The sequence below is a fragment of the Kwoniella newhampshirensis genome, chromosome 8 (genome assembly GCF_039105145.1).
Source record: "Kwoniella newhampshirensis strain CBS 13917 chromosome 8, whole genome shotgun sequence".
Classification (NCBI taxonomy): Eukaryota; Fungi; Basidiomycota; class Tremellomycetes; order Tremellales; family Cryptococcaceae; genus Kwoniella; species Kwoniella newhampshirensis.
In genome coordinates, this window is record NC_089962.1 from 63,547 (window position 1) to 88,255 (window position 24,709).

Here is a 24,709-nt window from a genome sequence, read left to right on the forward strand (position 1 = left end):
GGAATGGGCTGCCTTTTCTTCGGGGTGTGCCCGCCCTATGGTTTTCGGATCGGACTCGTCGAGATACTTTCGCCGCACATGATCATTTGTCTAGCCTAGCGCATTCGTCTCAAGCTCCGCTGATGCGGGCTCGCAGTATATTATTGTTCGCAGAGTAGTAATCAGTCGTCCCCTTCGTCCACTCTCGCCGGTGATCTCCGTGAAAATCGCGGACGCTAAAATGCTGGAATGTAGGCGTTGTCCGAAAGGATTGGATGGGGCTGCAACTCTTATCGCTAGGATACTACTGAATCCCAGATGGGGCAAGTCCGAACCATTTGTGCTCACGGGAATAATGTATTGTAGACAGGAGGGTTCTGTATTGGCCGATCAGGTCAGGGGAGGCCAGTGTACGGGAGCGACGGACGTAAGATTCCGTGCTGTACCCCGGTCAAACATTCAACGTCGGCTTAGTCGGAGGAGTGACATGAGCGATATCATTGTTCTACTTGTGCTGCGTGCTGAGCGATAACAAACACTCGTGACAGCGCAAGCATGTACCTCGAACCGCTGACAAGTGACGAGGAGGGAGACGACCAAAGATCGACACGGTCCATCACTATATCGGCGAGATTCTCTCAGGCTACCTCTAGCATCGTCGGTTCACCCTCAGTCACGACCACTGCATCCGAAATAAGCAGCAAGGGCAACGGCAGCAGGATGACGACGGAATCGACCATCCCCGAGCCATCGACGGAAGAATGTCTAGCAGTCCTCCAGAAGATCATCCAGATTAAATCGTACAGCAAAACCGACGGTGAACTGCATGCTACCGCCCACATGGCCGAGATCATGAAGTCGATAGGTCTCGATTCGCAACTGTACAAATTCGATGAAGGAGCCAGACAGAATGCGGTGGGTGTTTGGAAAGGGAAAGGAAAGGGCAAAGGGAAGAATCTGTTGTTCAATGGTCACCTGGACACAAATCCAGTGACGGAAGGATGGACGGTAGATCCGTGGGGAGGATTGATAAGAGATGGTATGATCTATGGTATTGGCGTGTCGAACATGAGTGAGTGTAGACATTCGCTCACTGAATTCCTCTCTTCTCCCTCGTATTCTTCTGATCTCCTACCATATCATACCGTATTATACCTTCTTCCTTGAGATGCATGTCGAGCTGACCAAACGTCTGTCGCCCGTCCGCAGAATCCGGTTGTGCCGCATACTTCTGCGCGGTCCAAACACTCCTCAAAAGCGGATGGCAACCTCGGGGCGACGTTACGCTCACCTACGTCGTCGGCGAACTCCAGGGAGGGGTCGGTACCGCCGCGCTCATCGAGCAAGGGGTGTGTAGCGATGCGGATTACTTTGTTAATTGCGAGCCGAGCGATCTGAAAGCTATCACTATGCATGCCGAGAGTCAGATTTTCAGGATAGAGTTGACTGGTGTGACAAGACAGTGAGTTGAGTTGAGTCGAGTCGAGTCGAGTCTGCTGGGTAGCTTGGCGGTCGGTCTCCATGGTGGTGACAGATCTTTGTCACTTATCGGAATGACTGAGGACGAATGCTGACTGAATCTTACGATAGTATGAGCAAAAGAGAAGATGCGACAGACGCGCTGCTAGCCGCGACAGACTTGATACCTCGGCTCACAGCGCTCACTTTCCCCAACGCGAAGAATCAAGATGTAGAGGCGTGCAATCGATGTCATGTGGGTGTGGTGCGAGCAGGATTGGGTCGTGAGATGGCGGATTGGCGTCCGCCTCAGGTGGCGGATTTCGCAATTGTCAGAGGGGCAGCGTAAGTGCCAGCATTCCTATCCCAAGCTTTAGTCTCTCCCTTGCTCTGATACGATATCCTGGTCTTTGGAGTCCTCGATCTGTCTGTGCCGTCATTGAGCATATTGCTAAGCCCCTCGATGAACAGCCGTTTTGGACCTGGACAAACTCCTGAAGACGTCCGATCCGCTCTCGACCAATGCTGCTCCGAAACTCGAAAAAGCTTTCCCGAACTCGAATATGATATCCTGTTTGAATACGCGGACGGCATGCCGTCTTTCGAAGTCCCCAAAGACGCATATATCGTCCAGAGAATCAATGAGATGTACGAGCAAGTCCGTCCGGGGGAGAAACAACCGACGGGGGCTTTGGCGCCTCAGTGTTTCTTCGGATCGGACGCGGGCCATTTGTATACCAAGTTGGGGATGGAGGGGATCGTTTGCGGGCCTGGAGGGAAGTACAACACGATGCCAGATGAAAGGGTGGAGGTGAGCCATTCTTCGTCATGACGAATTTCTGCGGTTCCATATACAACTGACTGACGAACGATCGCTTACTAGATCGTCGACTATATGGATTGCATCAAGATGTTCGTCCGTCTGATCATGGACATTTGCGGTTGAGCGGACAAAAGCAGTGTGGAGCCGATGCAGAAAAATGGTTCAAGTCCTTGCCATACAACATGACAATCCAAAAATCTGCATATCCGTCTATGATTCTAATGACATCTAACAATACTACTGCAGTAGTTGGGCCTGTTCAGCGACAACGAATCCCATCTTTCCCTTGACCAAGCCATGTTCCAGGTTCCTCAGACAGACTGCCTCCATTTCCGTCTGAGTTTCCACCGTCACCGTCCCGACATGAGGCAAACACAGAGCCTTGGGGTGTTTCAGCAGCGCGGGCGTGATCTTCGGTTCATCCTCGTACACGTCCAATCCGCATCCTGCGATCTTGTCCTCTTGCAGAGCTCGCACGAGAGCAGCCTCATCAACGATGGGTCCACGAGCGGTGTTGATGAGTACCGCGGAGGGTTTCATCTTTGCGAAAGCGGAATCGGAGATGAGATGTTTTGTCTTGGCGTTCAATGGAAGATTGAGCGATATGACATCCGAGGTGGATAACAGTTCGTCGAGACTCTCGACATAGGTCACCCCCATTTCCTGTTCCTTCTCAGGAGATACCCTGCTTCTATTGTGATATTGGACAGTCATGCCGAACGGTTTCGCTCTGCGTGCCAAGGCACTGCCAATCCCTCCCATACCGACAATACCAAGCACTTTCCCCTTGGGATCGTGCGACAATGGGATCTTGGAGTTGAAGGTACCCGCTTTGGCGTGGGAGAGGGCCAGCGAGAATTGTCGCAGTGCACCGATGAGAAGGAACATGGCCGTGTCAGCCGTGGCGTCGTCGACAGCGGTGGGGACGTTTGACACCTGGATGCCACGGGCGGTACACGAGGGAATGTCGACTGAGTTGGGGAACAAGCGATTGAGGTAGTTGTGTGAGAAGATTTGGATGTCGAATAGATTGAAGGGACCGAGATTTTAGTCGTCGAGGAGGACCAGACAGACGTCAGCAATGCTACCGCTTTTCATGCCGGGGTGGAAACTGACTCTGGTCACTGAGACGATATCAGCTACCAGAATATGTTGTAGATTCATACCGACTCACTATCCAGCTCCATTGTGAGCGATAAACTTGAGTTTAAGAGGGAGTTTCGAGACCAGCTCTTCATCGAATCGACCGGTTATCTATGTTATCAGAAGCAGAATCAGACATCAGACATCCGCTCACAAGCTCCGGCAGGTATAGCTGTGCGGATCTCGTCCGGAGGGGAAACACGACTCACTCTGATAGATTCGGAAGCCTTGAAATGACGATAGATTCCCGAAACATCCTTGTACTTGGTGCTCAGGTCTGAGATGAACTCCTCCCTATTCGTACTGGTGTTGGGCTGTGGAAGGGATGGGGAGTCAGTACGGAATTGGGGACGAAGGACATGGGAACGAGCAGAACGACATACGATGACGGTCGCGACCTTGTTGAACGCTTTGAGCTGACCGGTCGCTAGCTTGATACTGTCCAAGAAGAGGACCTTGGGCGTGTTGCTGATCGTCATCTCGGAGTTGATCTATATGCTTGGGGTCATGAAGCGGATGGAAGAGGAAGATGATCAGACAGAAAAGAGAGCGGAAAGATAACATGCTCCTTCATCCCCCATATCCGAGCAGACGGAACTCGGTAAAGGCCGACAAGGGCTCTTTCGGCTGCGACGCAATCACAGCCGATCAAATCATATCTGCAATCATCACTCTTTCACCATTCGAACCTATCAGGTACTCTACATCTGCGATACGAATGACAGAACTACTTGTCCTGCTACTACGCTCCGACCACAATCTCTGCAGCAGTCTCCATATCTGGTTCCGTATCCACCTGATCAACCGATACCGCGCTCAACGTGGTCTCCACCATACCTGTGGCCGGTTCCGTCTCCTTGACAAGATGTCCACTGATCATCTTTGCCGTCGTCCCAGTTCGCGCTTCGAACGCCTTTTGAGCGTCTACAGTCCTTTGTATCCTTTCTGCCGTCAACTCGAACGATCTCGGAAGGAGTCTATCGTCCCATACTCCTGTTTTCAGGGTATCCGCATAACCTCTTGCGACGGCGAAGATTCGTGACATCCCATGACCTGCGAACTGAGAGAGGGTGAGGGCAAGGGCAAGGGCAAAGGTGAGGGACGGTCAGGTCAGGCCCATCCTACTCTCGAAGCTAGTGGAAGAATCAAGAACGACGAACTCACCCCTGCGACGAGGGAGACGCCTTCCTTCCCAGGTACTTCTCCAACGAGCGGAACCCAATCTTTGACAACGCTCAGAATACCCGTCCAAGTACGTGTCAGACCTTCACCATATCCTTCCGGACCCCACTCAATAAAGTTGTCCTTCATGAAACTGCCCAAATCTGAAGACTTGATTCAGCTTTCAAGCTTGTTTCATACTGTGTTCGTCACTGGACATACGTTCGGTTTGAGCAGGATCGACCCCACTATCGTCGATCTGTCCCAGACTGTCTTCGAGCTTACACTTCCCCTCCCTGATCATGGCGTGTAGACCACCACCGAGGATGATCCCTCCCATGGGCGTCTGGACGAGGTAATGCTCGTCGATCATATTGTATGTGTTCGTGAACGATTGAGCACCCGAATATGTCGGTGGTGGCGTGATCAATGCACATTGACCTCGGATGGGTTGAATACTACGAGATCAAACCAGATCAGACTGAACTCCATTCTGACGTTCGACCAACGGGTCATAAGCTTACTGGGTATGAAGAGGATCATCTTCGGAGAAGAAATTGGGTGTATGTGCATTGGTGCACATGATGACTCGTTCGGTGACGATATCACCCTTGGAAGTCCTGACGATCCACTTCCCGTCTTTTGTCTCCCGAGGGAAGCCAGAGACAGGCGTCCAGGAGTAAAAGGCGAAGTAGCTGTGTTTTGTCTCGATTGCCAAACGCATGAGAGCAGTGCATAGCTTGTGTCTGCGATGGTGTTACCCCGACTCAGTCGCAGATACTTGATGTAAGAAAGGGAGATGGGTGACGCAGACGTACGAATGGACACTGCCACCTGGGCGGATATGAACGGAAGTCACACCTTTGAATCGGGAAAGCTGACGCAGAGAAGAGCCCGGAGTGTCAATGTCTGTACTTGTACAACTGGCTTTATCGTCACGTATGGGTACCCACCTTTTCAGCCTCGGCAGGATCATCGACAAACTTGGTATCTCCCTCCGGATCCAATCCGAGTGCTTGGCGAGCTTTCATCCAAGCCGCATATTGTATCTTGCTCAGCTCCGTCTGCTCTTTCGAATGGTGAGCTGTGATAGTACCACGTCAGGTCCGTTTATCTTGCCAAGTCGCGTCCATCAAACCGAGTCGTGGTGCCATCAAAACGCAACGCCACTCACTCTCCAACAACTCGCCTCGCCAGAAGTCGACGTCCAAGTTCTCCTTCTTGATGACTGATTCGATCAGGTCGAGATTGTCCCGCTCGTTCTGCATCACCCGTGTGGCTTCTTCTTCGGAACATCCCATCCCGATAGGGTAAGGCTGCATGAGGAGATCCCATTTGTAGTATGTTTTGGGTCCGATGCTGAGGTCCACATGGTCAATCAGGGGGGGATCGCACAGCGAAGCTGAGTCCTTGTACAATAAACTCACTGTCCTCCATTTCGTCCACCTGAATAACACGACATCAGCCCTCTGTTTCGGATAAGAGTGACTGGCGGAGAGATTCCAGCACTCACTCGCGCCACTACCGACGTCCTTGGCCTCCACACAGACTATCTTCTTCCCTTCCCCATAAGCTCCAGGTCTCGTGAGGAAATACGACAGAGCGCTACCTGCCATACCGGCACCTATGATCACCACATCGGCAGAAGCGGGTGGGGTCGCTTTGCTATTGTGCAAGTAGAGAGAGGTGGGACCTCGATTCGTCGCTTGCCAATGCGACACGGTGGAGATCCATGGTTGAGGGAAGGTGGACATTGTATTTCTGTTTCTGCGGTTGCAGCTGTGAGGTATGGCTGAATGTCTGTGTAGTGACAACGAAAGTAAGAAGGTCGTTCACGACGTCTCGAAGAGAGATGGACTTGAGCAAGGCGTCTCTGTATCGTACGCGTGCATATGCTCCTCTCTATCTGGTCACGAACGAAACACGCCCCTCGTTCATCATCGATCTCTAGACGCGCGGACATCTCCTATCGGTGATCTCCCTCCGCCATTGATCCGCCGATCAAGTTGAACACACCACACCGTGTCACACGAGTGCTGCACACGTCGACACGTCGACTCTCAGATGGCCACCATCCGGCGCGATGGGTGTCCGACAGCCGTGGTCACACGGGGTACATGACGGACTACAGAACGGGTTCCCACGATGCTTTCTGAAAGCCTCAGTTTCCCACACATAGCAGAAGCAGAGCGGGTAGCGACAGAAGTCGGGAACCAGTTCCCGTGGGTTCCGCTTTCTATCAGTGGTTGATGGCGTGGGCTTGGCATTCATGGTTTGGTACTAACGCGATTATTTCGGTACCTGGTTCACTCATCATCTCATCCCATTCACGCCCCTTCCTGACTCCTGCTCACTCCGCACCCTGTCCTGTAATAAGGTACAACTGCGCGTACAATTAATCGAGAGAAGCTTTCCTCCTGCTCATGCTGCAACACAGAGCTCGTGCCTCCTCGCTGGGCCCTTGCTTTGGAGAGAGGTGCACTAGTGCGAAGACAAATGAGCTCATTGTATTGTCTCCTGGGCGTTCAGATGTGCTGATTCCCGACAGTTGAGACGGAATTGGCCGATCGGTAGAAGATCGTTTCGCGATAAGCAGGTCGCAGTCAGATAAGGCCTCAGGCCTGCAGTCCTCGGCGGCTATGTGGGCGACATCAAGGTCGCTCATATATAATATGCTCATGCTCTCAGCAGCCACCGTGACGACTGTCTGCATCAGTTTCAGACATCAACCACAAAGACGGTGGAAGACTCTACCAAACCACGACACAAGATGTTCTGGACAAAGAACAAAGAGCACGATCAATCGATCGCTTATACCGATCCTGAGGGACTGAATATCCTTCGACCGGCCAGCTTGGATCCACAGGCCGTGGTCGAACATCAGAAGACGAGAGAGGAGAAATGGTTCTTGTTCAAATTGGACGTGTTCCTCTTGACATTCGGTTGTATCTCGTATGTCATCCTGAAGTTGGGGGACGAGGGGCGATGAGCTGATTTGTGTACCTAACGCCAAACAGCCAAGTCATCAAGTATCTGGATCAGACCAATATCAACACCGCCTATGTCTCCGGAATGAGCGATGATCTCAATCTCAAAGGGAACGAATTGAACTACTTTACGTGAGTGACAGTGGATCTGTCATGCAAGTGCGCCGCAAAGTGGCACACTGACGTCTGATTCTTGCAACTGTAGTACCTATTTCAACGTCGGATGTGAGCTACCGATCCTTCCTCGCCAAATCCTGTCGCACAGATTGGGCTAATCAGGAGTTTCTTGAATCAAATACACAGATTGTATCTTCTTGATCCCATCTCAGGTGATGATCACCCGATTCCGTCCTTCTTTATGGTTATCAGGTCTCGAGCTCTGCTGGGGAATCTTGACGGGCTGTATCGCCGCTTGCAAATCCGCCAAACAGATCTATGTCTTGAGAGCTTTTATTGGCATTGCGGAGAGCTCGGCTTATCCCGGTACTGTCACTTTACTCAGTGAGTTGTCGTGGTCTTCCCTCAAGGGAGGCGTCAGACGCGGAATGGTCACTGATTCGACGATGGATTGAACGGTGATCAGTGACGTGGTACACTCCCACTGAGATGGCTAAGAGGATCGGGTATGTTGACCTAATCAAAAAATGATTTCACTTTCGTTGACGAACGGTTGCTTCAGATTCTATCACTCCTGCCAAGCACTAGGTGGGATGTTGTCCGGTGCGCTTCAGACTGCCATCCACACGAGTCTGGAAGGCTCGCACGGGATTGCTGGATGGCAATGGACCTTCATCATCAACTGTGAGTGCTGAGGGATCCGTGGAGAACATTCTCCCACGATTCTTCGAGAACCACGTAACTGATAGTACGAGTGATTCAGGTATCATGACCATTGTCGTCGCAATCTGCGGGTATGTGTCGTAGAGATCCGGAAAGACTTCGCCCGGTCCTGTTGCTGATGTACTCTGATCCATTACAGTCCTTTCATGCTCCCGGATTTCCCCAGCAAGCCAAAGTAAGTACTCTCTGCACCGACTGACATGAAGGACTCATCGCTGACAATGTATCTTTTTTTCCAGCCCATGGGCATTCTGGTTGAAACCAAAAGACCACGAGATCGCTCGAGCTCGACTGAATCGGGTCAAGCGTGTTTCGCCGAATCCTATCAACATACCTTGTGCCCTTCGAACGCTCAAGAACCCAATCCTGTACATGATGATCTGGATCTATGTCGGCATGTTGATTGCGCCTTCGGGGAACTCTTGTGCGTATCACATGCTTCCAGGAAGATTGAGTAGGTGTTGACGAGCGAGGTTGCTCACGGATGGTCAGATTTCCAACTCTGGCTCAGATCACTGAAGAATCCCGACGGATCCAAAGTATGGGGTATCACCCAGCTCAATGCGATTCCCCTCGGTGGCTATGCGATGCAAAGTGAGTAGGCGAATGCTTCATACTTGGAGGGTTTCTCCCCCCCGGTCACTTGCCTAATCTGACTGAAAACACTCTTTTCCAGTCGCGGCTGTCTGGTTCTTCGCCTTCGGCTCTGATATTTTCAAGACTCGTTGGTTGATGCTGCTCACTCAATGTATCATCGGTTTCCCCCCCGCCATAATCATGAGTATCTGGAACGTGCCCATCGGCGCGAAATACTACAGCTGTGAGTCGAGTCGCACCAAATCCGATGGACAGAACAAAAATTTGAGGATGCAATGTGGAGCTGACATGGTGTGCGACGCTCCAGACTTCATCCTGTATATCACGAATGCTAGTGGACCATGTCTTTGGGCATGGATGAGTGATATGCTCCCTCGTGATGCGGAGCAGAGAGCGCTCATTATCGGTATTTGTACGTTTTAATCGATTTTTCGCCTTTTGCCAAATCGAACGCTGACAAACTGTATGTCATCTACAGGTATCAGTCTCTACTATGCCATCAGTGAGTGGACCACCATCGTTTGAGGTCATGGCCCACAAAAAACCAAGTCGTATGCTGTAGTGGACTCGGGACTGATAAACGACTGTCCATCTTTTAGATGCTTGGGCAAACGTCCTGATTTGGCCAGCCAGCCAAGCTCCTCATTACAGGTACGGATGGCCGGTCAGCTGTGCACTATGGGTCACTTGTGGTCTCGTCATCACCACCATGAGGATTTACGACGTCAAGATCATCAGGCAAGTGTCCAATCAGTCCCCTGACATATCCGGCCGTGTGTGGTCCACGATCGTCCTGTCGACCTTGCTGACCGTATGTGTTCCCGTTCACAGACCTCGTAACTACCGTGTCTCTCAGGACGATGTAGTCGAGCAGGAAGCAGCCACTCCCGGTCTGGAAGATACTGCTGGTGATTCAGGTCCGGATTCGAAATTGGAAGGAGAGGATGTGAAAGCTGGTAGAACCAACGTCCACGTGCTTCCAGTGGTCTAGTCGGTGTGGCGCGGGTGAAGGAGCGGGGAAAAGGTAGCGAAATTGTCTCGGAGATGTTGTGGGAGTTGTACACTGTCTGGAGTACATCCAGCACTATCTATCGTCTGCCTCAGTTGTAGGGTATCTTGCACGCTGGGCTTCAGGCTTCGTGTATTCAGTGGTTGGTCCAGATAGAAAGAGTAGATAGCCTGAAGTGTGATTGAATGGTCAGAACGCGTGCGGAATCAATCACACTTTCCCACGGTCCCTCACATATGAAGCCCCCACCAAAATTACCGTTCCAAAACCCAAAAAAAAAAAAAAAAAAGAGAACAACTCTGAACTCAACTCGATTCAATTGTCTCTTCGCTCTCTCCACCTCTCTCTGCAACAGAGTCAAACCAGTCATGCAGTGTCGCATCGTGAGTGATCCCTCTCTCTTATCCTCACCCACTCCGGCCCCCTTTTACATTTCAAGATGAACATACTTCACCTAAACATCAACTAGAAGGCTGTTTCAGAGCTCTCGGGCATTGATCGATGTCATTTATTCTGATCCCCCACCTCTCCCCATACGTTTACCTGTTGTGCGACAGTAAAGAAACCTCCTCGCTGACTTGGACCCGCTTCCACGCACTTCAGGTTTGATCTGTTCGTGTATGATAGTAGATAGAGAATGTCACCATGTATTTCGGTGCATCTGCCCTTGGTCTATTACAAATGACCCTCTCTCTCGCAGGTGACGGGAGTAAAACAGAGAAGATTGGATCACTTTTGAACCACTGGCTGCTGAACCGTGCCTGAGATGTGTTTGTGATGCGCGACAGTACTCGAGTACTAATGATTACTCGTGCATGACATCTTGGACATGACAAGGGAGATGGCAGATTTCACCCTTGTCTTGCATCGTAGCATCGTCTCTCAATCCCAACATAGACTCTCATAGATCCAAGACCCTTGTGTTGCACTTGCCATCTCTTTTCGCTCGCATCACCATCGGACAGATCAGATCGCGGCTCATCACCCGGCAATCGCTCGTCGGCGTCGTCGCGGTCTTGTTGTGTCTTCTCTGTGCATAATCAGCTGTCGCCTCGACCGTCTGTACGGAACGCGTTGGCTTTATCACAGGGAAAGATCGGGTCAGACCATCAGAAAGACGACGACACATCTCACCCTCTCACACCTCATCGTTTGCCTTGACTGTTTTCACCCAATATGCCGCCCCTCCCACTGAGGATAGCGATACCGCTGGGGATCACGCTTCTCGTGTTCATGTTCTTCGGACATGCCAGCTACAACGACAAATATGAGATCAACCAACACATAGGGGTGCGTGGGGCAAAGGGATCTGATCGGAAGTGGAGACCACTTGGTAGTCAAGCGAGAGCTGGTGATGCTGACTTGTGGCTTCCTTCCATTATCCAGCGACTGGGAGTCGGAAAGCTCTTACCTGCCTCGCACAAAGCCAAGCCGAAGCTATATATACCAGAAGCTGAGTATCCCGAGACCGAGTGGATAAACGGTGTCGCGGGATTCAGTGAGCACTCCTCTCTGTTCCTTCTGTATATCGTGGTCGGGCTTGCTGACATCCTCGTCCTCGTCCACCCTTTTCGCTTTTCGTCCGCAGACTACTTCCACAATCTCTATCTGACGAACGGGACATTCCTGATCGTCACCTCGAATCCTGATGCCTTGCCGCCCGGAGGAATATCCGCCATCTTGAGTGGACTGTCCGATCCGGATGACAAGTATCACAACCATCATGCGGCTCTGGAAGATAGGTTGATGGTCGTCACGCCGGAAGAAGCGAAGGAGAGGAGACTATTGAGGAAAGCAGCAGTTCGAAAAACTGGGATTAGCGTGAGTATAGGATCGGACTGGACAGACTGTTGGGCTCGGCTGAAACGATGATCATACGTACTCTACCCAGATGTTCTTCAATGATATCAAGGAAGGAACACAGAGCTCGTTCTTGAATCATTATTTCCACTGTAAGTATCGTCTCCATGTCAGGAGCTTCGCTGATGCGTCCAACTTCCTTTTACAGTCAGTAAGCATTTTCTCATACCCTTCTTCGACGTTCCGGAAGAATGCGTGATTGACCGTTGTCGACGTACCCCTTTGTCCACCATAGTCGGTCAGTACTTTTCGATATGTTCCGACATTGTCACTGACCATTGGCTGACGCGGTCTTTCCGCTTCAGGTGAGATGTTCCTTGGCGCATGGCGTGTCGTGACTTCGGCTGGCGAGACAGAACTCCCCACGAGAATCATGTATCGAGCGGAGGGTCCGCACTGGGTGAGCACTTCAATCCCCACTGGCTATGGTATACCTTGGCAGAGCTGAGCTGACGCGGGTGCATTGATGACCCTCCCTTCTAGCGAGATAAAGCCCGTGAGACCTTACAGCACCGCATCCGTCGCACAAAGCCGTATTGATGAGTCCGCTTGCACAGGCATCACCACTTGGTTCCAACAAGCCGTCCTCCCCGAAACTCGCGTGGAAGATACGTCCATATTCGAAGATCGCGAGAAGAGTCAGATGACTTTTCTGTTCGACAAGATCGCCATTGCCGATGTGCGTACCGCCTTCCATCAGGTCGCCTGATGATACCCGGGCTTTCCGCACCCCAGGAGCATAGCTGATGGATCACCTGTCTTTCACAGAGATGGGCAGCTCACAGAATAGGTCAAGACGTCAAATACTGGAACAAGGCGAATGCCGATCTGCCGCTGTTGGAAGTGCCAACCACATGGATGGATCCGTTACGAAATCAGATCAAGAGATTGGTGATGGCTGAGGGATGCAAGGTGGAAAGAGAAGATCCCAAAGTGCCTGTAGTAGTCTATATCAACCGGTGAGCGGCTTGCCCAGGTGCGCGTGAGGACATCGTCTGAGGTGCAATCTCGATCGCTTCCATTAGGCAATTGACCGGCAGACGACTCGTTGATCACGATGCGAAGGACTTGATGAATGAGATGATCAAATTGGATAGGGAAGGTGTTATCGAGTTCCACAACGCACAGATGGAGACTTTACATCGAACGGATCAGGTAAGCGACATGTCTCACCCTCGTTCGCACGGGACATGGACGCTGATGATTCGTGGATTGATAGTTCTGCCTCGCTCTGAAAGCTGATGTGAGTGCTTCGGCCTTTACCCCATGGGTCGTTGACCGAGCTGATCAAGCAATGTAGATCATGATGGGTGTGCATGGTAACGGCCTTAGTCATCAATTATGGATGAAACCAGGCAGCGCTGTCATAGAAGTGCGTTCTCATTTCATCCTTCTCAATAGATCTCGGACGACTGATACCAATTTGCTCGAAGATCATGGCTATGACCGGCTTTGCAAGAGTGAGTGGGCCATGTCCCCTTCCTGAGCTGTAGTCCGAACGCGACTGAAGCTGACAGTCGATTCACAGGACTACGCGATCCTGTCAGAGATGATGGGACACGAATACCACGCAGTTCACTATAACGAGACCTTCACCCCTGATAAGTGAGTCATGAGCCAGAGCTGGTCGTCTCTTGTTTGAGGTGCAGATGCTGACGAGATCCTGTGGGATAGATGGAGACGACCGGACGGGTGGGCTATAGGTCAGGGTGAAGATTTCCATTCTTCAAGAATAACAGTGAGTTTCAAGCCGCAAGGTATTCCTACTTCGCATTGAGGCTGATGTTCATGTGCTAATTTTTCCTTTCAGGTCGATGGTAAATGGATCGCGGAACTCATAAGGGGTATGGCAAAAGCTCGGATAGGCGTAGTCGAGCCATCTTTACCATCTTACTAGAATGGAGGTTGTAGCGCCACGAGCTTGTCGGTAGCGTAGTGTAATATCCTGTTTTCTCATTCCTCCAACACCTTAGATTGTCCGGCCATGCATCAGTCCTTGCATTGCATTGCTTTGCTTTACTGTTGCGATCTCAGCCCGGAACACAACTTGCGATATCGAGATCGCGGGAGAGAGAGAAAGATGTGAGAGAAAATCGATGTCATGACCTGCTCCTAGACTACAAAGTCGTCCCGTCCCGCGTCCCGCCTCACTCCTCAATGTATGATCCAATGCATGCTAGAGCACCGAGATACCTTTACTCGTCACCCTCAACGACGACGGTCTGAAGGCCCTGTGAACGATTCAAGAAGGATCGTCAATATTTGCTCTTCGCTCTTCTGAACAGAACAGATCCATCGTCTCGCTTCCCATCCCATCCCGGTCCCGGCTCGACCGAACATTCTTCCGTAGGTGGCATGGCCAAGATATTTCGTTTGTGATGGATGTGAGCTGGGCTGGACTCAACTCACCTTGAAGCTGGTAACGCCCTCGACGACACTCGCAAGAACGTACAACTTCTCCTTGGCGCCCTCGTCGTCGTTCCTCTTCCTCTCGAGTCGGACTCGGATTCGTCGAGGAGGGGATCGGATACCTCGTGCCCAGACGGCCTGGTTGAGTCCCGGGGAGATTCGGACGTCGTTCACGCCCATTGACTTTTGAGCGAACTCGACGATGGACTTGATGGCCTTGGGAGCCTCTGCGAGAGGAAAAAAAAATAAGGAAAAAAAAATCGATCCAATGATCAGCATTGCTCTTGATCTGCCGAATCTGACATATCTGTTATGACTGCTAGGAGGAAAAAACCACTTACTCTTCTTGAATGACAAGTCGTGCACTCGCTTGTGGAGGTGAATGGTGTACTCCCGGGTCACGACATCGTGGAGGGCCGATCGGGGGGTTCGGGTCTGCAGGGAAGTTTAGTTGAGATTGTTAGCATGTTGTACAGAGATACCGGTTGAGACGAAAGATAAAAAGATGTGAGTGCTGGCTGCAGAGTATTGCCTCGGGAGGAGGACAAGCGAGACGAGACGAGACAAGACGCAGTAGGGCAGGGCGGGAGTAGTGGGAGAAGGCTATAGGATACAAGGAGAAAAGAGGATGAGGATGAGGACGTCCTAACGATGAATGGAGAAGCGGAGTAGGTGTACGAGTATACACTGTCCACGTCCCCCTATCCCTCCATCCTGTGATCCAGGCTATCGATCCTCATCCATCCAATCCAGTCCTATCCCAGGTCCTATGCCGACTCGTCCCACCATCTCTCGTCCATGCCGGTCTGTAACGCCCTCCGTTTGGCCCCTCCCCTCGTCAATGACCAGCAGCAGCACAAGCCCTCATATCTCCTTCCTTTCTCTCTTCTTCCACTGAAATGCGTAACGATGATGGGAAGACTCGATGAAGCTAACCTTTCGTTCCTTGGTGGTGGGAGCCTGATTGAGTTGAGAAGATTGCAAGTCAGCATCTTGTCCTCATTTGAACTTGACCCCAACAAGATCCAAAAATCGTCGAGGTGAGGGTAGGGTATCATCCATCATGTCCGCAATCTCGGCGTCCACCTCGTCTTCCCCATGGACTTTCTATCGATCCACCACTCCCGATACCCAATACCCATTGCCTTAACACCCTAACACCACCGATCAAGGTCGTCTTTACGACCACACATTCCCTTCCATATCCTGGTCGATGAAAATTCCTCTTTCTCCGTCTGCTCCGTCTATCCGGACCTGTACGCTCTCCATCCATGATAGGTGGACCACTCACCATCTTTTCGACCTCGATGTTTTGTTTGTGTTTGACGGATGAGAGGAGGAGGAGGAGAAAGTTGGAACCTGACGAATTCGATCAAGACAGCAAACCCTCACGACCAGAGACAGCACAGAGTGAGTGAGTGTAGCAGATGCAAGCGTGGTCCAGAGCCAGTGAGCAACGAGGTGAGCCCATTGGTAGAGCTACAGTGAGGATAAATTAATCCACTATGGTGGGAATCAGCGGAGAATTGGGAAAACCCAGAGAGAAAGGCAAGGATGTGGCACTTTCTGGCCGTCGGCTTTAAGGGTTTTGTGAGCTGGATTTATCTCCGACGCCTGCGACATTGCGACATTGTTTCTCTGTCTACTTCCTATCCGTCGCGATTCCGATTGCACACATCGCCGCTCACCGACGTGATTTTGCCTTCCATACTCGTAAACATACATACAGATGTGAACGTTCTCATCCATCATCCTTTCACGGTCATCAACGTACATCTATCCTGATACATGGCTGACTTTGAAACGTCTCCTCCGTAACTCATGATTGGTCCCCTTGCCCGAGCTGATTGATCATCGGCAAGTGACCCCCATTCAGCAACATCTCCTCGGCAGTCGGGTTCGGCGTGATCCTCGCCCTGAGAGAGCTCGCGCTGTCATTGCTGGTCATTCTCTCGGACAAGGTAGGTCGGGCTGATGGTCCCGCTGGCCCAGAAGGGGAGACGTTGGGGTTAGACAGACGCGCAGCGAGTGGGTGAGAAGGGGCTGTGGGAGGCACAGGCGCCGGGTAGCTGTTCGCTCCAGAGGGGAATTTGAGCGTAATCTTATGGGTTAATGGGGCGTTGGTATTGGCGTTGGCGTGATCAAGTCTTGCTGCCATAGATGGTTCCTGAGGTGCTAAAGAACTGGAAACGTTGTCGAGTCTAGAAGCCAACGATGCCTGGGAAACAGGAGTAGAGGCGATAGGCGCCTCAAGTCTAGAGGTCAGAGAGGAATGGCTCGCATGTGCGTCCGGAGTCTGGCCGGTAGTCGTATCATTTAGTGGTACTGTGACATCCTGAAGCGCCGCAGATGAGGCAGCAAGAGTCGGTCCCGTCGCAGACACTGCCGTTTCATCTTGCAATGGAGCTGCTGATGCCGGCAAAGTGTTCGCAGGTGGCACGGTGGGAGACGCAGAAGCGCTTGTCACACCCTCAGAAGCTCCTCGACTAGGACCACTGGCATTTGGAGCCCTTTGGGCAACTTTCTTGTCGACGATCTTCTTCAGTTCCTGTTCACCATTACGAATCAGCGTCCACCAGCTGGACATGGTGGTGAAAGTCTGCACTCACCCGGAATGCGATCTGAGCGTACTCTTCCATCATTTCCTCCTTGACCGTCGTCAGACATGCGGTCATCACTTCTCTGGTCCAAGCTTCTCTCCCGTTGATCATTTCCTGCATACCTTCTCGCAGGTGCTGAATTTCCGTTCTCAATTCTGCAACCTGTGACTCCGAAGCTGCTTTGTCCGCATCTCGCTGTTCGCGCTCCACCTTCAAGTCATTCACGAGCATCTGGAAATGGGTCTTCATTTCGTCCAAGCTTTGAGCGCGAGAGACTTCGTTCTTTTTCGCCTGCTCCCTCTCCTCCTTCAATTGTTTGTGGTCATTACGCGTTCGTTGGATGAGGTTTGAGAGATCCGAGATGCCCGTTGATATGTGACTGTACAAAAGAGCCCGACTGACTTCCTTTTCATGCTGGGCGGCCAATTCTTTATCTATTCGTATTATCTGCTCCCTTATGGACGTGATGTCGGTCGAGAGAGCCGGGACGTCAACGGTCTTCTCTGCCTCTTGTCCTTCACGAATGGCCTTGACGATGTCTGTTACTTTCAGCAAGTCACTTTGTAGCTGGTCGACTTGCTGAGTTATCGCACTACTGTCAGGTGGCATTGATGTAGTCGATGGTAATGACTGAGATGATCTCTCTTTTAGTTGTGCGATCTCCTGACGTAGCCCTAAAGACTCCTTGTGGAGGGCTGTTATGATTTTGGCGATGCGTGGATCGATAGGCAGAGCCTCAGGTGTCGCTGTTCCTGTGCTGTTCGTCGGCGCATTTGTTGTCGTCGCCGCCGAACTAGGTGTGGGAACAGACGCGGTCATCGCTTGAACCGCTACAGCCATTGATGTGCCTCGCTCAGCGCGCAAGTCGTTTTCCTCCGCCTCCTCACGAGCCTTCCTCTTCCTCGCTAGTCTCCTCTCTGGATCTCGTCTTTCTGCTAATTCCTCCCAGGTGTGAATGCCTTGATCTCTGCTCATCGCTTCGTCGCTTTCTTTCAGGGAGATCACATTCTCCAGCTCCTCGCAGCGATATTCCAGCGACTCCTTTTCGCCTTCTACAGCTGAAAGTCGTTCGATGATATCTTGCAGCATCGCTCGAAGCTTTCCTCGTTTCGTCGGCTGTTGTACACCTCCGTCTTCCACACGATCCGAAGTGTCAGTCGTTATCTGGTCCGCTCCACCGATGATTGGCGATGGTTGAGGAGGTACACCTGTTTCTGAGGATGACTTAGGCAATTGATTCGGTTGCCCACCACTTAGCGGTGCTGTCACACCGGGGCTAAGATCTTCCAGTCGCTTCAACCGCTCCTTCAACCCATCTAATTCCAAGCCTGACACATCACCCTCGGCTATCACACCAGGCTTTCCGACAGTTCTCCTCAAGACTTCGTTGAAAGAAGCTTCAAGTGCCGTCATCTGGTCGTGTAGGACTTTCTCCGCTTGACGGACTCTGCGTTCGGCTTCTTCGAAGTGGGGTGATGTTGGATTGGTGTGAGGAAATTTTGCCAGAGCAGTAAAGTGTTTGTGAGCGATATCCCGGTCTGAGTGGGAGATGATCGTATCACGCATAGCCCTAAAGCAATGTGTCTACATCAGCAAGCTATCCTGCAGCACAGAGTCTGTCCGCTATGCCATTGGCTCACCTCGTGAACACTTCCAGAGCGCCGGCGACAGAACCCGAAGTAGGCTCGAAAGAAGTAACAGGTGACTGGACACCCGTGCGCTGAACTGGTGAATGTGATCGAGAGGTCGACGTAGCAGGAAGTCTGTCTACAGACACCTTTCTCGTAGAGTGTGGATGAGGAGGTAGAGGGAGGTCTGATCGGGGAACAGGTCGTGTGGAAGAGCTCGGACCGTGGTATGCTGATGAGGTGGATGAGGTACGGGCTGGTGGTGCGAAGCGTTCAGGCGAACGGTTGCGGTGTGGAGGATAATCTCGCGAAAAGGGGACGATCTGTCCTGGTTCGGTATCGTCCTCATAGTGACTTGAAGAACGAAAAACAATTAGTCACACACACAGAAGACGTCGTTGGCACGACAGAGGATAATTGAGCACAGATGATGACGGTCTCACGGATACTCACTCGCCAGATCTGTAAGTGGAGCTACTCACACCCCCTCCGCCACCACCTCCCGAAGTAGCTCTGGCTCGAGCTTCCGGACTGCGTACATCCCTGTCCCTATCTCTTCTCGTGGGCGGACTCCGACTTCGTCTGCTCGAGTAAGGATAGGTAGGCGGAGGCGGATGGGGAGGTCTCCTGCGATCCCAGTCTCTCGCATCATGAATGGCAGATGAATGTCGTTCACGGTCGTGTGACCCGCCCCATGAGGATCCATCATCCCTATGAGGTGATGGAGGCCGAGCCATCGTGGAGCAGGTGGAGAGTGTCACGTCTGCTTATCGAAGATGAGTTGATGTTCAACGCAACAACAAGACGACAGTGAGACATTTAAAGGGCCGGGAATTGATTGTATACTCTGGCGGTTGTTGTCGGTAAATGTCACGTGACACTTTTCTTTGATGTTGGGATCTTTTGTTTCCTATTGAACGGGTCATGACTTCATTGCAATTGCAATCTCTGAGACTTTTGTAGACCATGCCATAAAACACAGCACTGCCAATATGCATTGCATCGTTGACTCTCATCTCTCTAAACAAAAGCGTCGCTCGATTCCCAGTCGATAAGATGACAGACAGCAGCGTAGGCGACGGACGAAGCTACAATGCCATTGTCGTCGGTGCCGGACCTGGAGGTCTCGCGACGATCGTCAGTCTTCTCGATGGTGGTTTGACCTCGATCTTGTGGGTCGATAGGACGTTCGGCGGCGGAAGGTTGAACGAGCTGTATCGAGAGATCTCATCGTGAGTTCTACGCTTTTCCGATGATCGAAGCGGCCCGCCAAGCAACGCTTTCCACTGCGCCGCTTGGTGTTTCGAGGCCGCTGGAACCGTTGGACTGATCGTCTTGCCAATGCCGCAGAAATACAAAAGTGGGGATTTACCTCGATGCGGTCCGCTCTTCTCCGACCTGTTGCAAGATCATCGACGCTGCCACTCACCCGAACGCACTTGACGAGATGGAGAAGATCGATCGGGAAGACACATGTCAATTAAGCTTGGCCGGCGATTTGGTAGAACTGTTGGTCGATGGGGTTTTGGACTTGGAAGGAGTGGCGAAATGCAAAGCCGAAGTGAAAGAGGCTCGCTTAGATGTGAGTGTAGTGACCCCTTCAGAGCTTTCTTTTGCTCGTTAAGCCTGTGTACAGCGTCTCAGCTTAAGATGGTCAAAGGCTGATTCGCAACTCAGAACTCTGTGTGGACAGTGAAGATATCAAATCAACCTCCACTGATCGCCCCTCGACTATTCCTATGCACCGGTTCCCACCCCATCCAGTCCGACCTACACCTCCCCTACAACCCGAGCCTCGCTATACTTGACCTTGATCAAACCATGGTCAAGTCCACTCTCCCATCCCTCTTCCCGTCCGACAGACAGTCAACCATCGCTGTCATAGGTAACTCACATTCCGGTGTCTTGTGTTGTCGGAACTTGTACGAGACGATACAGGAAGGGAAACGAGATCTAAGGATTTTGAATTTCAAGAGACGGGAGATCAAATTTGCGGAATATAGAGAGGATGGGATCGTCTTTGACAATACGGGGTTGAAGGGCTCGACAGCAAAATGGGCGAAGAGAGTGATGCTCCCGACCGATTCACACCAACCACAAGCACCTCAAGAAGAGCGACAGCGACAAGAGGAAATATTACGTCAGATAGAACTTCCATATGATCGAGAAGGAGAAGCAAGAGTTTATAAAGAACATCTTCCGGGGTGCACCCATATCATCTACGCCATTGGTTATTCACGATCACCTTATCCGGAACTATATCTCGGTAGTGGTAGTGGTAGTGGTGACAGTGCCGAGAGGAGAATAGACGAGGAGATACGATTTGATTCTCATTCTTCGGGTTTCCGTTTGGATGGGGAGAGAGTGGATGGACTATGGGGTGTGGGGATCGCTCATCCTGAAGAGTCCGAAGATCCCGAAGGACATGTGGAAGCTGCCGTAGGCATGGCCAAGTTCTTCAAGTTTGCAGAGAGGGTGAAGGACGATTGGGTGGCGGCGGCTTGAGAGGTTGAGTCGGAGTTTTCACGCAGCCTATCGAATTGGAACCAAGCATATCTAGAGGAGGAGACGTTTTGGGCCGATTTAGACAGATGTTCAACACAGTAGAATGACGTAGAGATTGTGAAGGTGGGGACGGAGATTCGACGTCGACGGCCGAATCACGCTGAATCGAATTCTCACGTCCCCCAATTTGACTCCTTGTCAAAATGCATACAATATCTCGCACCTATACTCTATGTTGTATAGACGAAATCTCGGGGCCCAGAATTAGAGAGAAATAGAATGTGAACACGAAAAACACTGCAGATTGTCCGCTGAAGATACACTATTCCATGAGGCAGACGTCGGACGAGAATGGCGTTCCGCTCGCCAAAACGACCGCGCACTCGTCTGATCTACTTCTCAAGCACCATGTTTGTGCCCAATAGCCTCCAGGCCATTATTACATGATATCAACTCCCGATCAGACCTACTGCAACTCGTCCACGATCTGTGGTGTCGGTCTCGGACAGATCTTTTGTCTCCCCAACACGTCTCTGACCGTTGTCATCACGCTGGTCATGGCTCTATCCCGATGTCCGAGGGTGATGAGCAGCTTGTCGTCCAAGAAGAAATGGGATGGTAAGTGCGTTTGGGGGAGTCTCTTCTGTGGTATTGATGGGTCGAGATCGCCGTCTTCGATAGGAACCATGGTCAAAGCGTAATTGATCTGATCGTCACTGAGTCCATCTAGAGTGGAGGAACGATCAGGGTCAATACTCGAGCATATTGTCCACTGCTTTCCTAGGAACTGGGACTGTCACTCACTCATCGAGAATCGAGGACCAACAGAGATGACATTGTGTGGCGCACTGACGTTGAAAGTGGCGATGAATCTGCAGGCTCATCAGCATTGAAATCCGTGCTTGTCAATCGATACTTCGATACTTCGATACTCACTTGCCATAGTGTGTAGGGCTTCTTTGCGTATGGGCCATACCGAACAGGACCGTGTTATCCTCTCCCGCGACACATCCCATGCCCCTCTCACACAGCGTCAAGCGGTACAATGGACTGGCCTGATGGATCTTTCTGGGCTCCCAAGAGAAATGAGCATCCTGAACACATTTCCTGGTGTCGAGTTGTGGGGGAAGGATGACGTCTTGGTAGAGAATCCGACGAGAGTTCACCTCGACCGGTTCAAGCGTGAGGGAGGGAGCAAAGTTGTATTGCACGTGAGGGTGGATGGTCTTTCCATCTGCTATTGCGCCGGGATAGAAACCGACCCACTGAAGAACAAAACAAGTCCAGGTCAGACAATCGCGTAGTATCTGAGTGATAATCACTTACGTTCTTCTCAACATTCGCTTGACCTTGAGCCCTGACCAATTCGAGGTTGTTTGCCGCACCGGGAATCTTTGGTATGGATTGATAATCGACCACTCCCTCTCCTGGGGCCAAGGCATCGGCTAATGGCCCGAACTTGTCTCTCAGGTCAGGCATGAATCCCAAAGATCGACAGGTATCCAGCGCATCGGAGTATCTAGCCATGATGAGTGCAGGTGTTCCGGCGTCCTATCGGGGTAGAGAAGAGCAAGAGGAGTATTAGTCACGGGTGGGTCTCAACTCCCGTGTACAGTTTGTGAGAAAAGACTTACGGTCCAGAACAGTCTAGGGTCTTCGGCACCGTACGTGGCGACAAAGTGCTTGGTGGGCAAACAACCTGCCTTGGGTGCCATCGGGATATCTATCGTTTGCGCCGGAGAGACGACATGCAATTTCCCTTCTGATGTGATGTTTAACCCAAAGCTGTGAATAAACACGCGCAGGTCAGCGCCATTATCACTGTCCGGTGTTCAAAAAGTGACAGAGGATACTCACGCGACTAGTACATGTTCCACTGAGGGGTTACCGTTGACCATAACCAGTTCTCTCTTCCTGTGCGGTCCTCTGGCGACACCGACATATCCCCATTTACTCCCTCGAGGCAATTTCAACAGACCCAAGTTGAAGGTCGATCCGCTCAGTGGACCTACGAGCTTCTCACCTGTTTTCACGTCGACGATGTCCTCATTCTCCAAGGGGATGAAATGGGCAGGACTGCCTACCGTGACGAAATCTCCGGCGGAGCCGTCGCCTTCGGTCCAAGAATACTCTTCGTGACCAGGAGGTGTTGATGAGAGTACCGAAAAGACATCGACGGGTGTGGGTCTGGATGATGAGGCGTAAGGGAAAGAAAGGTAGGATGAAGCGGTGCTGCCGGGGGTAGCTTCGCGTACCAAAGTCAGGTAGATTGTGAGGAAAAAGGTCACTGAAAGTATGGTGAGACCGCGATACAGCATGTTGGGAGGTGACAAAGTGGTAGTCTTGTGTCTGTATTGTCTTGTGAATTGAGCGGCCGCTGTGAAAAATGGAGAAGCAGATGAAGAACCTGAAGGTGATCTTGAGGGCATGATGATGGTGATTTTTTCGAGTGAGTTCTATATCTGTCTATATATTCTCGGAAGGATGATAGAGCGCGTGGAAAGTAAGCAATGCGAACGCGATAGCACAATAAATATGTAAGCGGAGGATTGCACAACAGTCGTCGGAAGATGGGAGCTTGAATGTCCGTGATATCCACATTCAATCCAACAAAGCTAAACTGAAGTCATGGAGCATTCTTACCGCGAGTGTACACATACACGTTGATGTGCCAGGGGTCCTGATGAACTCTGCTTCAAGTTCCTATATCCATAACAAGAGGATCGTGACGACGTTCTGCCGTTACCTCTCCGAACATGTGCTAGAGCGATGGGATGAAGGGAATTTCTTCCGTCCGCCGTATCATGGTCAAAGAACGGCCGATGGTGACAGCTCGGGGTGACAGTCGACACCCATAGGTGAAAAGACGGAAGTGTCATCAACGTCAACAAGAAATACAAAAACGAAGCCACCAGAGTCTATATGGACGAGATCCAAACAATGGATGCAGGTATGGGGGGCAAGGAATGTCCGTTAGACGAGGAATGTTCATCTTGTGCCTGAACATCGAAAGGGGTGAGACAAGCGGTAGTAACTGCAGATGCAGGGGTGATCAGGAGCAGGGGAAGAGACTGGGGGCCAAGAGAGAGGGAGAGAATGTAGTCAACGAGATCAGGAATCAAGTTCTGCCCTCATTCCTCAGGGAACGATTGTTCAATTCGGCTCAAGAATAGGTTAAAACCTTTTTTTTTGTTGTTTTTACTTTGGTTCTGTTTAATGCCCAAATCTCAAGTCGCGCTTTTCGTCGATAACAGTCGCGTCGTCCTTCGTACACTCTCGTCGTTCGATCCTATGAGATTCAGACACAAGGCACTGACTGGTCAATACGGTTGCGACATGCCTCCAGTACAGTAGTAGCCCTTTGTCGTGTTGTTTGCGCATCTCGTGAAAAAATACTGTAGCAACCTCACCGATAGTCACTTATTGCCTGAAGATCGGATCCGCAATCTCAAAAAAGAAAGAATGCGCGATCTTCCAACCGATCGATGTTTATGTAACAGGAATATGTCGCACAGTCTATTTCCGTCACGTCTACCTTACCTTGGCGTTACCGTGTCGAGTCTTGCATGTTTTGGGGACGTCGAACATAGTCGGAGTCATGACCACTTTGTGTCATGATGCGACGCTAGTCACTGATTCGGGTGAGGGTCCGATCCTTTCCAGGTTCAACATAGCAATTACTCCCGCTGAAGCCTGACAGTCAATTGTGA

At 51.2% G+C, this 24,709-nt stretch overlaps 9 protein-coding genes across 9 annotated transcripts; 4 read left to right on the plus strand and 5 right to left on the minus strand.

Annotated features, from left to right (window-relative positions):
• Positions 1-534: 534 nt before the first annotated feature.
• On the plus strand, positions 535-2,383 carry IAR55_004244 (uncharacterized protein; the record flags this gene model as incomplete). The annotated part of the gene is made up of 5 exons (XM_066947344.1): positions 535-1,051; positions 1,189-1,441; positions 1,570-1,782; positions 1,909-2,248; positions 2,321-2,383. The coding sequence occupies 5 exons, from the start codon at positions 535-537 to the stop codon at positions 2,381-2,383; spliced, it is 1,386 nt and encodes a 461-aa protein (XP_066801758.1).
• Positions 2,384-2,497: 114 nt separating this feature from the next.
• Positions 2,498-3,882, minus strand: IAR55_004245 (uncharacterized protein; the record flags this gene model as incomplete). Its single annotated transcript, XM_066947345.1, has 5 exons — positions 2,498-3,231; positions 3,377-3,384; positions 3,435-3,514; positions 3,613-3,717; positions 3,787-3,882. The coding sequence occupies 5 exons, from the start codon at positions 3,880-3,882 to the stop codon at positions 2,498-2,500; spliced, it is 1,023 nt and encodes a 340-aa protein (XP_066801759.1).
• A 263-nt stretch (positions 3,883-4,145) lies between these two features.
• On the minus strand, positions 4,146-6,318 carry IAR55_004246 (uncharacterized protein; the record flags this gene model as incomplete). Its single annotated transcript, XM_066947346.1, has 9 exons — positions 4,146-4,463; positions 4,568-4,728; positions 4,787-5,022; positions 5,089-5,310; positions 5,383-5,441; positions 5,518-5,648; positions 5,739-5,923; positions 5,992-6,010; positions 6,078-6,318. The coding sequence occupies 9 exons, from the start codon at positions 6,316-6,318 to the stop codon at positions 4,146-4,148; spliced, it is 1,572 nt and encodes a 523-aa protein (XP_066801760.1).
• Positions 6,319-7,334: 1,016 nt separating this feature from the next.
• On the plus strand, positions 7,335-9,979 carry IAR55_004247 (uncharacterized protein; the record flags this gene model as incomplete). Its single annotated transcript, XM_066947347.1, has 15 exons — positions 7,335-7,516; positions 7,582-7,683; positions 7,757-7,776; positions 7,855-8,052; positions 8,135-8,174; positions 8,231-8,352; positions 8,432-8,462; positions 8,531-8,566; positions 8,631-8,815; positions 8,884-8,985; positions 9,068-9,211; positions 9,296-9,400; positions 9,467-9,490; positions 9,588-9,726; positions 9,820-9,979. 15 exons carry the CDS (start codon positions 7,335-7,337, stop codon positions 9,977-9,979), a joined length of 1,590 nt encoding a protein of 529 aa, XP_066801761.1.
• Positions 9,980-11,173: 1,194 nt separating this feature from the next.
• Positions 11,174-13,754, plus strand: IAR55_004248 (uncharacterized protein; the record flags this gene model as incomplete). The annotated part of the gene is made up of 15 exons (XM_066947348.1): positions 11,174-11,287; positions 11,384-11,495; positions 11,586-11,818; positions 11,889-11,949; positions 12,163-12,257; positions 12,341-12,353; positions 12,415-12,536; positions 12,626-12,816; positions 12,883-13,012; positions 13,077-13,100; positions 13,158-13,229; positions 13,291-13,317; positions 13,386-13,462; positions 13,532-13,595; positions 13,668-13,754. 15 exons carry the CDS (start codon positions 11,174-11,176, stop codon positions 13,752-13,754), a joined length of 1,422 nt encoding a protein of 473 aa, XP_066801762.1.
• Positions 13,755-14,052: 298 nt separating this feature from the next.
• IAR55_004249 (60S ribosomal protein eL31) lies at positions 14,053-15,560 on the minus strand (the record flags this gene model as incomplete). Its single annotated transcript, XM_066947349.1, has 5 exons — positions 14,053-14,088; positions 14,267-14,493; positions 14,608-14,701; positions 15,203-15,226; positions 15,558-15,560. The coding sequence occupies 5 exons, from the start codon at positions 15,558-15,560 to the stop codon at positions 14,053-14,055; spliced, it is 384 nt and encodes a 127-aa protein (XP_066801763.1).
• Positions 15,561-16,085: 525 nt separating this feature from the next.
• Positions 16,086-19,231, minus strand: IAR55_004250 (uncharacterized protein; the record flags this gene model as incomplete). The annotated part of the gene is made up of 4 exons (XM_066947350.1): positions 16,086-16,814; positions 16,876-18,436; positions 18,507-18,848; positions 18,948-19,231. 4 exons carry the CDS (start codon positions 19,229-19,231, stop codon positions 16,086-16,088), a joined length of 2,916 nt encoding a protein of 971 aa, XP_066801764.1.
• Positions 19,232-19,550: 319 nt separating this feature from the next.
• IAR55_004251 (uncharacterized protein) lies at positions 19,551-20,999 on the plus strand (the record flags this gene model as incomplete). The annotated part of the gene is made up of 3 exons (XM_066947351.1): positions 19,551-19,726; positions 19,845-20,076; positions 20,172-20,999. 3 exons carry the CDS (start codon positions 19,551-19,553, stop codon positions 20,997-20,999), a joined length of 1,236 nt encoding a protein of 411 aa, XP_066801765.1.
• Positions 21,000-21,465: 466 nt separating this feature from the next.
• IAR55_004252 (uncharacterized protein) lies at positions 21,466-23,317 on the minus strand (the record flags this gene model as incomplete). Its single annotated transcript, XM_066947352.1, has 6 exons — positions 21,466-21,725; positions 21,804-21,871; positions 21,936-22,264; positions 22,326-22,550; positions 22,634-22,784; positions 22,857-23,317. 6 exons carry the CDS (start codon positions 23,315-23,317, stop codon positions 21,466-21,468), a joined length of 1,494 nt encoding a protein of 497 aa, XP_066801766.1.
• Between the last annotated feature and the right edge of the window lie 1,392 nt (positions 23,318-24,709).